Raw genomic sequence first — 14887 nt, forward strand, 5'->3', positions numbered from 1 at the left:
TTTTCTAAACTTTCCTTAAGAAACTACCTGAACATTAAAAGTGCCACATTATTATGCGGTTCTATCAAGTTTAATTTTTGTCTAATTACCTCATCATCTTTAGGACAATCAATCATGTAGTTGAATATATAAACCTTCGAGATGGTGATATTGGAAACAATAGTTGGTGTGTTGATTGGTAGAAATGGTTCCAACAATTCAAGGACGATAAATGAATATGGAGCAACGATCAAACGAGAAATGAGTATACAACAACGATCAAAATGTGTTGTATTTTATCACAAAAAATCTTTGTGCAACTAGAAGTGCATTTTATCACAAAAAGGTGAGCAACGATCAATATCATTGTAATTTAGAAAATCACATATAAAACAGGAAGTAATCTTTTCTTATTCTTTTCATCTCTATCACTAGTGGCCTACCATGACTTAAACAAATACTTTTTGGGTCAATGCATGGGAATGACCCATTTTATAATTGTTTGTTAATTTTCCTGGAAGTAGATAAGAATGACCTAATTAAATATCTCCCCTGCACACAGACATTTGCATTGCACCTAACAAAGACCAGGTTTTTTGTTTGTACACCGATCCACATCAATGGCTCTTGCGAGAAAAAACTCAAGGAACATCCTCCAATTCCAACACTCGTCGGGGTTATCATTACGACGTGTTCTTGAGCTTTAGAGGTGAAGACACTCGCAAGACGTTTACCGACCACCTCTACAGAGCTTTGATAAGCGCAGGATATCGCACATTTCGAGACGACGATGAACTCGAGACGGGAGAAGATATCAAGTCAGGACTGAAGCAAGCAATCCAAATGTCCCGAACTTCTGTCATTGTGTTTTCGAAAGATTACGCGTCGTCCAGATGGTGCCTTAACGAGCTTGTCGAGATCGTTGACCACAAGAGGACTAGCTCGGACCATGTGATTATACCGGTCTTCTACGATATTGATCCGTCCCATGTGAGGAAGCAGACGGGAAGCGTTGCCGAGGCATTTGCTAGACACCGAAAAACTGAACCCCCCGACATGATGGAGAGATGGAGGAAGGCACTTGCAGAGGTTGCAGATCTAGCTGGGAAGGTTTTACAAAATCAAGCTTATGGGTAACTTTCAGTTTCTTCTTTTGTCTTCTCTTTGTTGTTGTTGTTGACCTGTCCAATAAAATCACAAAATATTGATTTACTCAACATAAATGTTCATATGACTTCAGGCAAATTGCTCCAGTAACAATCTCATTTAAGGTCAATTAAGTTGTCATGATCTGTAGCTGCATGGATGATCTTAGAATTATTGATCGAACCTTAGTATAATTTCTCTTGTGAATTCCATGATGATCCGACTTCGTATAATTGATTGATATCGAGTGCACGACATGTTTGATTCATCTTTCATTTTATTTGCAAATTCTTAGGTACGAGTCAAAGTTTATCGAAGATATTGTTCAAGCGATTCGTGATAAGCTAAGTCGCACACACTTGAGCGTTGAACAAAACTGGTTGAGAATCCATTCTCGAGTCGAAAACATCAATTTATGGGTTACAAAATCCATCACATGATTTGGTAGACTTGTTTTTTATGGGCTGCCTGGAATAGGGAAGACAACCATTGCAAAATGTGTTTACAATTCAAACTTTGAAAGTTTTGAAAGAAGCAGCTATTTGAAAGTATCAGAGAAACTGCAAGTCATCCAGACGGCTTAGTTCAAATACAAAAGCAAATTCTTGTGATATTTTAAATGGAAAAAGAGAAATACACAATGTTAGTGAGGGAATAATTAATAGTGGAAGAGCCATAAGCTTGAGAAGAGTTCTTCTTGTTCTGATGATGTGGACCATATGGACCAATTTGATGCAGTACTGAGAATGAAGATCAGTTTTATCCTGGAAGTAAAATAATCATAACAACTAGGCGTAAAAGGTTGCTAAAGGCACATGAAGGTATTACGGTGCATGAAGTTGGACCTTTGGGTTTCGATGAATCATTGGAGCTCTTAAGCCAGCATGCTTTTGGCCAGGATCATCCCCTTGAAGGTTATGAGAAATATTCTGAGGAAGTCGTACAACACGGCGGAAGACTTCCATTAGCTCTCAAAGTTTTGGGTTCTTCTCTTTTCGGGGAACCTAAGCGTGTATGGAAAAGTACATTGGAGAAGTTAAAAGTTATTCCAAATGGTGAAATCATGAATAAATTGAGAATAAGCTACGACTCTTTACAAGATGACCATGACCAAAAATTATTCCTCCATATTGCTTGTTTCTTTATTGGAAAGGATGAAGATTACATTGTCAGAATACTAGATGAATGTGATTTCAAGACAATTGTGGCATTCAAAATCTCAGAGATAGGTGCTTGGTGACAATTGATAGGGACAACAAGTTGTCTATGCATGACATGATGCGTGACATGGGACGAGAAATTGTTCGCCGAGAATCATATGAGCCTGAGAATCGTAGTAGAGATTGTGGCGCTCTAAGGATTCTTTCGAAGTATTGAGAGAAAAGAATGTAAGAAATGTTCATTGTATGTGTGTGTGTGTGTGTTTCTTTTTCTCTTGTGCTAATTAAACCAATTGTTTTTCCGATTTCTTTTATAGGGTACGCAAGCAATTGAAGGTCTTATGTTGGACATGCATGAACTGCTTACAACAGCCCTATCAACTCAAACGAGAATGTCTTGGAAACCAATTCATGTGCAAGGATGCAGAAACTGAAACTGCTCTGCCTTAGACATGTACGACTGGACGGATGTTATGCAAAACTTCCGACAAGGTTAAGATGGTTGTGCTGGCTCGAATTTCCTTTGGATTCAATTCCTGTTGATTTTTCTTTGGAGAAATTGGTAGTTCTTGAAATGCAATATAGCAACTTGAGACAACTCTGCAAAAGAGCAAACGTATGTTACCCTACGCTTTTCATTCTATTTTCCTTCTTTCTTTAGGTTTTAATTCTTTAATTAATTTCATATGTTGGAATCAACTCCTCGTTCTTTTTTTGTTTGTTTATTTTTATTTGTTTCCAGTTTCTTCCTTCGTTGAAGATCCTTGACGTCAGCCATTCCTATGGCCTTACTGAAATCATTGACTTCTCACTTTGCCCCAAACTAGAGGAATTGATTCTTGTGGATTGCACCAGCTTGATTGATGTTCATGAATCCATTGGAAACCTGGAGAGACTCGTGTACTTGAATATGACGGATTGCAAGAATCTTAGGATGCTTCCAAAGAACATGTGCATGCTTAAATCACTTGAAACACTCATTTTATCTGGTTGCTCAAATCTTGGTGAGTTTCCAGTGGAGATGATGAAGGAGATGGAGTCTCTAGGGGTTCTTGCAACAGATGGAATTCCATTAAGGCCAGAAAGAAGTTCAACTATCTTGAGTTCTTTTCCATGCTCTTTAGTAGAGTTGAGTCTGAAGGGGTGCAATCTTTCTGATGATGTCTTTCCTACGGATTTAAGTAATCTATCCTACTTGCGAAGCCTACATTTAGATGGGAATCCAATTTGCAATCTGCCAGTTTTCATCCAAGGTTTGAGAAGGCTCGATCATCTATCTTTCGAGGATTGTAATAGGCTCGAATCGCTTGTAGGGTTGCCGAAAGTACACCAAACGACAATTATAGCCGGATGCATATCATTAAGAAAAATAAAATATCTTCCCCCTGAGCGACGGTCTGGAATGTACATGGTGCATGACAACTACAATCTAGTTGAGTGGGAGCATAAATACAAGATTGAGCCTATTGATAGAGTTGATGTGGAAATAATCAAACTTTTGGGCTTGTGCAACTTGGAATCCATGCCTGCTGTTCGAATGCGTCATCCATTCACAGATAGGGTTCTAAAAAAGGTCCCCGTCCAGGTGCGCCTCTCTTTCTCTCTCTCTTAAGTCTTAAATATATAATGGGAAAGAAATGACTGAGTAATGTTGTGATGATTATGGCAAATACATAGGGACTGTATCAATATGGTATATTCAGCACATTTTTTGCTGGGAATGAGGTTCCAGGCCGGTTCAGTTATAAAAGTACCAAGTCCTCCATGTCTTTTATAGTCCCTTTACTACTTGCTAGTCACAGAATTCGAGGCTTGAACATCTTTGCTACCTATGCAAACAAGGGGAATTATGTTGATAATTGGAATCCTTTTGATCCAACACTACTGACTAAAGTGAGTAACAAGAGCAAGGGTCTGAAGTGGATCTATCGCCCAGAGTTCTATGGAATTCCAGGAGAGGGAGAAGATATGATATGGTTGAGCCATTGGAAGATGGAGAACAAAACAATATTACAATGTGGAGATCAAGTGGTGGTTTCTGTACTGGCCGAGCCAGATGAGTTGATTCAAATAAAGGAGTTTGGTGTCGAGCTTGTGCAAGAACACCAGAATAATATGATGATAAGTACCCAACACCACACCGAATCAGATCCTAATTATCCATATGTCATCAATGGAGATTTGTCCATGCATGAGCATATACCAGGAATATACTTCCTTGGTTATACTGATGAAGATGTTGAAAGTGCTATGAAATATGGGCGGGGAATTTTAGAACGCCTCATCATGGACACTGATGAAGAAGACACAGGTATGCTACGTCGTTGTATTGCAATGAATTATACTACATCCAAACACTTCCAAGTTCGTCTGTATTCAATTCAAAAACATAAATTTTATGTTATTTGTATGTTTTTCAGACAAAGAAGGGCAAGAGGATGCCAGTAACAATTGCGGCCTCGAAGGCTGGAAGGTGCTCCTCACAGCTTTCGGCTTATTTTTCACGCTTGCCCTAGTAGTTCGGTCCTCCATCTCCTAGAAAAAGAAGCGACAGTAGTCCACAAGCCATCCATGAGTTTGTAATTTTACTTCATACAGACATCTTTGGATTCCCTCCTTGTTTTTAAGATGTTTTCTGCCTTCAAACTTCGGGTTCACAGCTAAGCGCTTAACCGCTTGAGATATAAAAACCCTAGCAATTAGATATCGAAGTTCAAATATGTTCAACATCATCAAATATTGCATAGCTCAAATGTGTTCAACATCATCAAATACTGAAATACATCCAGCATTAGCGATGCTATTTCGGCACCGTGGAAAGCAAAAACATCCTATTTGCTTATAAATGTCAAAGTTACAGATCTTAATTGTCATTTACAACAAAATCATGCTTCTTAAAGACTCAACTCCCATTGAAAAATTATGTAAATAAGTATAACAGATACAAGATTGAATAATATATCAAATAAAAACAGCAGACAATTGCATCGCTACTACACTACGGAGCTGGTTTCTGCTTCTTCAACCTGAATTATTAGGGTCAGGAAGCATTAGGAAGAACATCCGTCTCTGAGGCAGATAATCAAATAGTGCAAAATTAGAATAAAAAACAATAGAAGTTCAGGATTGATGAGGTTCCAAGCCCACTACAAGCTGCTGAGACAATGCAGTGTCATTGACTTCAATAGAAGTTCAGATTGTTTGAATGAACTTCCCTAATGAGTCCAAATTGTTTGAAAATCATTAACGAGGATACCGGGCATCACACGGGAGGATAAAATCATTAAGAATTTCAAAAGCCACAACTTTTAAATGCAATCTGATTGCATGTGTTTTGAACTACATGAAATATTATACATTGGGTAAACAGTATTAGTATATCACATTCAAATGCAATCATTCATGTATGAAGTATGAGATGCCCTGATAGTTTTACCAGAAGATGATGGGTCAATTGTCTCAAAAATTATTTCAGTAATGTCTGGTATAACTCAGAGTCATCCAAAAGTTCGGGTCACCATCAGCTTGTGCATCAGCATCAGATTGTGTCACCTATCAAAGTGAAAGAATAAAATTACTCAATTTGTACAAATAGAAATATAACTTTTTATAACACATCAACAAGGTAATTAAAGCGGAACCCACATCGAAGTGGCAAACAAATCAAATTTGTAAATAAAAGATAGGATTAAAGTTAATGGCGAATGAAGTGTACTGAAACAACCACAACCCTCGCACACTGGTTGCAATAAAAGGCACAAATTCGTCAAGTCACATCGTGGCCATCCAAAAAGAAAATTGAAGCAAACACCACAAACAACCCAAAATTTGCTTAAACGTCGTATCAAATTAATTATAAACAGCATCCATCCCAAACAATGAATTTGTACCTCATTTGGGAGTTAAAATGGCACATGGCAAAATTGTAAATTCTGTGGGACATTTAATTCCAATGAATTTATAAATGGGTCCTCAGATTAGTATAGAATTATAGTTAACCACAATTATATGCAATCAGTACCTTTCCCTTTGCAGTGTTCTCCCCCACAGGAACCTGCACATCAATAACTCGTGTTTAAATTACTAAATGTTAAAAACCAATCATGTTATGATGTTAAAAATATGAAGCACAAATGTATCTGAGCATGCGCGTGAGACCTTGGGAACTCTGAAATTTTCATTTTTTCAATTTAGATATCAGAGTTAATGTCTTACAGTGCCAAATACAGCAACTGCTAATTTCCACATCTGCATCTGCCCAACCATTCTGCTTGGGTCTTTTATATAAGAAGCAACTTGTTCACTAATATTCTGCAATTGGAAAAAGAAAAATGAATTCCTGTGATATATGGCAAAGCATGGCACAAGTTAGTCATAGGGAAAGGCATGTTTACAAGTTCAATTATAGAACCAGACCTGATCAAAAGCATGCGGCTCGCTTTTAATATCATCAGCGCCTGTGGTCACCTCCGTCTTCCTCTACCATTTGTCTATCAATTTGTTTCTGAAAGATACAACGTGACAGGCCTTAGTTAGACCAAGTAACCTGCGGGGAAATGCACACACTAATGAAAGTTGAACATAGTAGAATAAATTCCTAAAATTCATGCAAGAGAAGTTATACAGAACTACCCGAGAGTATACTTAAAGTAAACATACAGCAACATAGATTTTTAAAAGTATAATGTACAAATGAATTTCATGGTTCTCTACCGGCCCCTTTAGATAACAAACTAATTTAATTTAGTACCTAATGGAATTTAAAGGTCAGAAAACTATCGTTTGGTATATTTCATATTGAACAGTTGAGACAAACTTAATAACATAATAGCCTGATGTATTAACTGATAAGAAACTATGTATTGAAATATAACAAAAGTTAGACGCTAAGGTATTGAAATACAGCAATAATAGTAAGGTACTTGAATCCACCATTTACAAGAATTTTAAACAATTAAACAACAAAATTCCAAAGTTCTTTTTGCCGCTCCAAATGGTATGAACAATAATGTTCAACAATATTTCAGTTTTATAGATAGGATTCAATATAACAAGAGCATATCTAGATAGTAGAATATGATTCTTCTTTTCAGAATATCCAAATTATGATCTGAGTAATAGTCTGCCCAACTTGTTTTATATAAGAACCAACTTGTTCACTAATATTCTGCCCAACCATTCCTCTTGTAGCCATATCTTCTAACCCAACCCAACCCAACCCAAATTATATGCAGTTTATTTAATAATGCAATCATCTTCCAAGAATAAGGTCCAAATATGTGATCCTTCCATCCTGGATGTCTATATTTCTATCGAATAGAACAATTTGCAATAACACTATGTATGCTAGTACTTAACATAAATACTTACACCAACAACAACAACAATAAAAGATTGGCACAAAAAGCATAAGTCCGTAAAACACGTAGTACTTACCACATGCAATGAATCACACCCTCAGAAGCTGATACTTCTAGGTTATCATACACGTAACCGCAAACTTGGTTTCTTCAAGGAGAGTGAAGCGAAGTCCCTCCTCGAAAGATGGACAAGCGGAACGGCTTCGGTATCGGTAAAAAAAGAAAGAAAAGGTAAGAAATATACCTCATCCGAAACATATAGGCAATAGTTATACTAAAACAATAATTAATTGAAAGGAAAACTAATGAAAAGGGCTTGAAAACTTTGAGTTTTAACGATAAGGACAAAATAAAGAGTAAAGTGAATAGTATCATGATTGACTTTTTAGTGTAAAAATGTGGTTTTTTTTTTAAATGAACAGTATCGTGGGTTTTTCATTAAAACTCCCTTTGACTGAAACCATTGAAGGGGAAAAAAAGCGGAAGTGGATAAAAACTGACCTAACGTACTAAAAAAGGCAAAAGTGGATAAAAAAAAAAACATGAAAAAAAAAAGGGATGAATCCCCAAAATGAGAGAAAATGGAACAAATAAGGGAGTAAATAGAGGGATGAATCCCCCAAAACCTGATCTAACGTACTAAAAAATTAAAAAATCCAAGCTAACAGTAAAGAATCCAATTAAAAAAAGGAACTTATCTTTGGAAATCCACACATGCAGCGCAAGATCCAGCACACACCACCCTAAGTTGCCTCTGTTCATGACCCTTACCCCTCTCCCTGAAATCCTAACAACCCATATGGTTTTCTCGGACCAGTCCCACTCTCCCACTTGTGAAATCCACCTGCAGCAAATCGCTGAGACCCCTTCCCCTCCCCCCTCGCTCTCTTTCCATCTCTCTCTATCTCTCTCTCTCTCTCTCTTGGCCTCCATCCCCTAAACCCTCATTGAATGACAACAAATGCAAACCTACCAGCTACCCACTAATTCGCTGAAAACCGAGAGGACAAAATTGCCCTTCCTAAGACATCATCCCCACCATCGGATTGTAATCTTCGATGGGTAGAACTGTAATTAAATCATTGAGAGCCTGACTGAGGGCCGGGCTTCTTACCGAAAACCAACAGAAGGCTGATGAAGAGAAAAAGGGAGCCCAAACCCCAACCCAACACAGATATGGTGGTAGCATTATGTAAATAAAGCAAAATCAAGGGGCAACAATTTAACTGTAGCTAAGCTACAGTCAAATTATTCCTCAACTTTAGATTGTATAATGAGGGGGTTTTGAACTTAAGATGCAGTTGGGAAAGTAGGCCGCTCTAACCATTTCGAACTTGGGTGCCGCGAGAGGAGTACATTGCTCTAGTCAACTTAGCTAAAACTTAGTCTGCTAAACAAGATATCGATCATTTGGTTTTCCAGATTGTCATGGCATTCGTCTGCAGTTTGAATCCATAACCAAGTAGTTTTCAAGTTTCAACTAGCATTATAAATTTAAGGGAGATGTTAAAAAGTCGTTGCAATCTCGTATATAGAAATTGTTTAATCTTGCGTAATGAATTGATAATAATACCTTTGTAACCAACTTAAACTATGAATATTTTGTATTTCCTTGTTTTCTTTTTGGGAACAAACAATATGATTTTTTTTTTTTAACAAACAATATGATAATTTACTCTAAATTATAGCGAGTGTAGAAAGTTTGAGCTCTAGAAGCAGTGAGTTAAAGAAGAGAAAGACATCATCCAATAAGGCAATCCACTGCTCATTTGTATATATAAGAGCTCAAACGCTAAACAGTTAGTATTAATATATTAAAATGTGAACGGTTTCGACCGGATAACACCCATTTTTTGACGCACAATTTATACAACACACTCCATAACTTTTTCTAAAGATCTAAATCGTCTATATTTTAATTCATTATTCATAAATCATCCTTATAAAAAAAATCTAAAATCACCAAGACATTCATTTGTATTAAAGAAAATATACAAATACTATTATCCAAATAAATACTAAAATGTGAAACGTTTTGATCGGATAACACTCATTTTTTGACGCCCAATTTATACAACGCACTCCATAATTTTTTCTAAAGATCTAAATCGTCTATATTTTAATTCATTATTCATAAATCATCCTTACAAAAGAAAAAAGAAAAAATCTAAAATCACCAAGACATTTATTTGTATTAAAGAAAAAATACAAATACTGTTATGCAAAGAAATACTAAAATCACCAAGACATTCATTTGTATTAATTCTAATTTAACTCATGTTATACCTACAAAAGTACTTGATTAGAACTCCAATAGTAATATTACACTGCATAAACTTGTTTTTTTTCTTAACATACGATAATGTGAAACTTCAAAAATATTCAACAACCACATCATGCAGAAAAATTTACAACCCAAAAGAAACAAATTTAGCAAAACTACCATATCAAACACTAGAGAGAAAACATCTACCAATTTCCAATTGAAGAAAAATAACTAGTCACTTTAAGATGGTTTATTACACATGACATGTTTGATTTATCTTTCATTTTGTTTGCAAATTCTTAGGTACGAGTCAAGGTTTATGGAAAAAATTGTTAAAGTGATTGAAGGCAAGTTAAGTCGCAAGCCATTGAGTGTTGAACCAAAATTGATTGGAATCCATTCTCAAGTCAAAGGTATCAATTTATGGTTACAAGATGGATCAACTGATGTTGGTATACTTGTTGTTTATGGGATGTCTCGAATGGGGAAGACAACAATTGCAAAACATGTTTATAATTCAAACTTTAGAAGCTTTGAAGGAAGTAGTTTCAATGAAAATATCAATGAAATAGTAGATTGACTAAATGGCTTAGTTCAAATACAAATGCAACTTCTTTATGATCTTTCGAACGACAGAGAAGTGAAAATACATGGTGTTGGTGAGGGACTAAGTAAGATTGAAAGAATCATAAGCTCTAGAAGAGTTCTCGTTCTTGATGATGCGAACCATATGGACCAATTAGATGCAGTACTAAAGATGAAAGATCAGTTTTATCTTGGAAGTAAAATGCTTATAACAACCAAGCGTGAAAGGTTGCTAAAAGCATATCAAGTTATAAAGGTGCACAAAGTTGGAACTTTGTATTACGATGAGTCATTAGAGCTTTTCAGTTGGCATCCTTTTCGCCAAGACCATCCCCTTAGAGGTTACATGGAATATTCAAAAAATGTTGTACACTACTGCGACGGACTTCCATTAGCTCTAAAAGTTTTTGGTTCTTCTTTATCATGGGAAAGTATAGATGTATGGGAAAGTACATTGGAGAAGCTAAAAGTTGTCCCTAATGGTGAAATCATGAATAAACTAAGAATGAGCTATGATAGTTTACAAGATGACCATGACCACATTGCTTGTTTCCTAATAGGAATGAACAAAAGCCACATTGTTAGAATACTCGATGGATGTGATTTCTATACAATTGTTGGCATTCAGAATCTCATTGATAGATGCTTGGTGACAATTGATGGATGCAACAACGTGCAAATGCATGACATGATCCGTGACATGGAAGAGAAATTGTTCGTCACAAATCAGAAGAGCCTGGAAAACGTAGTAGATTATGGCGCCAAAAGGATTCTTTCAAAGAACTGAGGGAAAAGAATGTAAGAAGCATGCCTTTTATGTCTATATATGTATTTCTTGTTGTGAAAATTATCCATAGTAACGTTTCCATTTTTTCCTTTAGGGTACAAAAACCATCCAAGGTCTTGTCCTTAATATGCGTATGCATCCTGCAAACAGTCCAATAAACACAAATGAGATAGTCTTGGAAACCAATGCATTTGAAAGGATGTGCATATTACAACTACTACATCTTATTCATGTACAACTGGATGGATGTTATACAGATTTGCCTACAGGATTAAGATGGTTGTGTTGGCTTCAATTTCCTTTGGATACTATACCTATTGAGTTTCCTTTGGGGTGTCTAATTGTTCTTGAAATGCAATACAGTAGCTTAAGACTCGTGTACCTGAATATGAAGGATTGCTAGAATCTTAGGATGCTTCCGAAGAACATGTGCTTGCTTAAATCACTTGAAACACTTATTTTATCTGGTTGCTCAAATCATGACGAGTTTCCAGTGGAGACGATGAAGAAGATGGAGTCTCTAAAAGTTCTTGAAACAAATGGAATTCCATTAAGTGAATTATGGCCAGAAAGAAGTTCAACTGTCTTGAGTTCTTTTCCATGCTCTTTAGTTAAGTTGTATCTCAGTAGGTGCAATATTTCTGATGATGCCTTTTGTAGGGATTTAGGTAGTCTATCCTCGTTGCGAAGATTAAAGTTAGATGAGAATCCAATTTGCAGTCTGCTAGGTTTCATCAAAGGTTTGAGGAGGCTCGATAAACTCTCTTTTCGTAATTGTAAGAAGCTCAAATTGCTTGTGGGGTTGCCAAGAGTACACGAAAAGATGGATGTATCCAATTGCATATCATTGAAAAAAGTAGCATATCAATCGTTTGAGGGACTCCAACTAGAGGCCTTTCTGAATGACATATTTTTTTGTTGGGAATGAGATTTTAGGCCGGTTCAGCTATTAAAGTACCAAGTCCTCCATATCCTTTATTGTCCCTTTACTCCCTCCTAGTCACAAAATCTGAGGCTTGAACATCTTTGCTACCTATGGAAACGAGGAGAATTCTAATTATAATGATGATGATGATGATGACGACCACGATAAACCTCCAATGATAATCAAAGTAACAAGAGCAAGGGTCTGAAGTGGATCTATGGCCCATATTTCTACGATATTCCAGAAGAGGGAAAAGATATGATATGGTTGAGCCATTGGAGGATGGAGAGTGAAACAACATTACAATGTGGAGAAGAAGTGCTTGTTTCAATACTCATGAGACCTGGTGAGTTTCAGCTCAAGGAGTTTGGTGTCGAGCTTGTGCAAGAGCACCAGAATAATATGATGATAAGTACCCAAAACAACACCAAATCAGATCCTAATTATCCAAATGTCATCGGTGGAGATTTGTCCATGTGGGAGCATGAACCAGGAATATACTTCCTTGGTATCCTCAAAGAATTTGTTGAAGACGCCGATGACCATGGGTAAAGATGGTTGAATAGCCTCTTCATGGACAGTGATGAAGAAGACACAAGTATGCTGTGATGTTGTATTGCAAATTTGCAATTAATTATACTCCATCTAAACACTTCAAAGTCCGTTTGTATTCAATTCAAAAACATAAATTTTATGTTATTTGTATGTTCTTCAAACAAAGAAGAAGGGCAAGAGGATGAACCTGATTTCACAATTGGAAGGACGAGGGATGCTAGTAACAATTGTGGCCTCGGAGGCTGAAAGGTGCTCCTCACAGCTGCCGGCTTATTTTTCACGCTTGCCCTAGTAGTTCGGTCCTCCATCTCCCAGAAAAAGAAGCGACAGTAGTCCACAAGCCATCCATGAGTTTGTAATTTTACTTGATACAGACATCTTTGGATTCCCTCCTTGTTTTCAAGATGTTTTCTGCCTTCAAAATATCGAAGTTCAGATGTGTTCAACGTTATCAAATATTGCATAAATATAGCATAAAATACATCCAACATTAACGATATTTAAGAATTTTTCTTCCCCGACACTAATTGCATACAATCCCGTACCAGAGAACAAAAACAGATGGTTGTATACTAGCAGTAAATAATTGGAAAAAAATATATATATGATTCTAAACATACAAGGGAAGGACATTGACACCGGGGAAGAAAAATGTTGAACTGGGGGAAAATATTTTGGCACCGGGGAAAGCAAAAACATCCTATCTGCTTATAAATGTCAAATTTACAAATAAGTAAATGAATTGTTATTGGCACTCCAAAAATCTCATTCTACACTCCAAACTTTCTATATTTGGAAAGAAAGATACACTTGTGAGGAGTGTTATTTTTGGAGTGCCAATAACACTTTCCATTAATTGTCATTTACAACAAAATCATGCTTCTTAAAGAGATATTAGATTGACTAATATATCAAATAAATTAGGAGCAGACAATTTCTTAGCTTGAGATCTAAGGACTATACAGCTGATTCAGCCCTGCATTGCTACTTTACTACGAAAGCTGGTTTCTGCTTCTTCAACCCAAACAAATTATTGAGGTCAGCAAGCATAGGAGAAACGGCATTGGTCTCTGGAGCCATTAAATTTACTATCTTCTCATAAACATTGTACCTGCAAAAGCATAATGCAATAAGCCTTCAACAATCTAGCCTAGCTTGCTCAACAGACGCTCCAAGGTATTCCAAAACAAAATCACAGCAGTTTCACATAGGGAACTAAAGAATCTATTGATAACTTATGTTGCGATTCTTAGAGGCTCTTCTGTCAACAATCTTCCTCTTCTTAGCATGCAACTTTTTCAAAGAATAAAATGTTCTCTGCGGATAATCAAATCGTGCAAAATCAAAATCAATAAACAATAGAAGTTCAGGATCAAATAGGTCGTGATTGTTAGCAGGAATTTGTATAGAATTATACAATAAACATCATCCATCCCAAACAATGAATTTGTACCTCATTTGGGAGTTAAAATAGCACATAGCAAAATTGTAAATTCCATGGGACATTTAATTCCAATGAATGTATAAATGGGTCCTCAGATTACTATAGAATTATAGTTAACCCCAATTATATGCAATCAGTACCTTTCCCTTCGCAGTGTTCTCCCCCACAGGAACCTGGACATCAATAACTCGTGTTTAAATTACTAAATGTTAAAAACCAATCATGTTATGATGTTAAAAATATGAAGCACAAATGTATCTGAGCATGCGCGTGAGACCTTGGGAACTCTGAAATTTTCATTTTTTCAATTTAGATATCAGAGTTAATGTCTTACAGTGCCAAATACAGCAACTGCTAATTTCCACATCTGCATCTGCCCAACCATTCTGCTTGGGTCTTTTATATAAGAAGCAACTTATTCACTAATATTCTGCAATTGGAAAAAGAAAAATGAATTCCTAGTGATATCTGGCAAAGCATGGCACAAGTTAGTCATAGGGAAAGGCATGTTTACAAGTTCAATTATAGAACCAGACCTGATCAAAAGCATGCGGCTCGCTTTTAATATCATCAGCGCCTGTGGTCACCTCCGTCTTCCTCTACCATTTGTCTATCAATTTGTTTCTGAAGATACAACGTGACAGGCCTTAGTTAGACCAAGTAACCCGCGTGGAAATGCA

The 14887-nt window shown here is 36.5% G+C and overlaps 2 protein-coding genes, 2 long non-coding RNA genes and 1 pseudogene across 4 annotated transcripts; 3 read left to right on the forward strand and 2 right to left on the reverse strand.

The window, feature by feature from the left end:
* LOC103941759 overlaps window positions 1-14887 on the forward strand; it is a 41890-nt pseudogene that overhangs the window by 18265 nt on the left and 8738 nt on the right.
* Window positions 2662-3990, forward strand: LOC125478382 (disease resistance protein RPV1-like). Its single transcript, XM_048586545.1, has 2 exons — window positions 2662-2901; window positions 3028-3990. Exons 1-2 carry the CDS (start codon window positions 2707-2709, stop codon window positions 3895-3897), a joined length of 1065 nt encoding a protein of 354 aa, XP_048442502.1. The 5' UTR covers window positions 2662-2706; the 3' UTR covers window positions 3898-3990.
* LOC125478387 lies at window positions 4375-5152 on the forward strand. Its single transcript, XM_048586549.1, has 2 exons — window positions 4375-4596; window positions 4706-5152. Exons 1-2 carry the CDS (start codon window positions 4401-4403, stop codon window positions 4822-4824), a joined length of 315 nt encoding a protein of 104 aa, XP_048442506.1. The 5' UTR covers window positions 4375-4400; the 3' UTR covers window positions 4825-5152.
* Window positions 6223-6760, reverse strand: LOC125478392. The gene is made up of 3 exons (XR_007259216.1): window positions 6702-6760; window positions 6501-6596; window positions 6223-6339 (listed from the first exon to the last, which is right to left on the reverse strand). It is a non-coding gene; the product is annotated as an uncharacterized LOC125478392 (long non-coding RNA).
* LOC125478397 lies at window positions 13058-14640 on the reverse strand. Its single transcript, XR_007259224.1, has 3 exons — window positions 14542-14640; window positions 14348-14380; window positions 13058-13874 (listed from the first exon to the last, which is right to left on the reverse strand). It is a non-coding gene; the product is annotated as an uncharacterized LOC125478397 (long non-coding RNA).

This window comes from the organism of the source record quoted next, unplaced genomic scaffold (genome assembly GCF_019419815.1).
Source record: "Pyrus x bretschneideri cultivar Hongxiangsu unplaced genomic scaffold, Pyrus_bretschneideri_v1 Contig24, whole genome shotgun sequence".
In the NCBI taxonomy this organism is placed as follows: Eukaryota; Viridiplantae; Streptophyta; class Magnoliopsida; order Rosales; family Rosaceae; genus Pyrus; species Pyrus x bretschneideri.

Coding starts and splice junctions, on each gene's coding strand:
- LOC125478382 (XM_048586545.1), top strand. CDS start 2,707: ATGCAGAAACTGAAACTGCTCTGCCTTAGACATGTACGACTGGACGGA. Junction 2,902..3,027: donor AACTCTGCAAAAGAGCAAAC/GTATGTTACCCT, acceptor ATTTGTTTCCAG/TTTCTTCCTTCGTTGAAGAT.
- LOC125478387 (XM_048586549.1), top strand. CDS start 4,401: ATGATGATAAGTACCCAACACCACACCGAATCAGATCCTAATTATCCA. Junction 4,597..4,705: donor CACTGATGAAGAAGACACAG/GTATGCTACGTC, acceptor TATGTTTTTCAG/ACAAAGAAGGGCAAGAGGAT.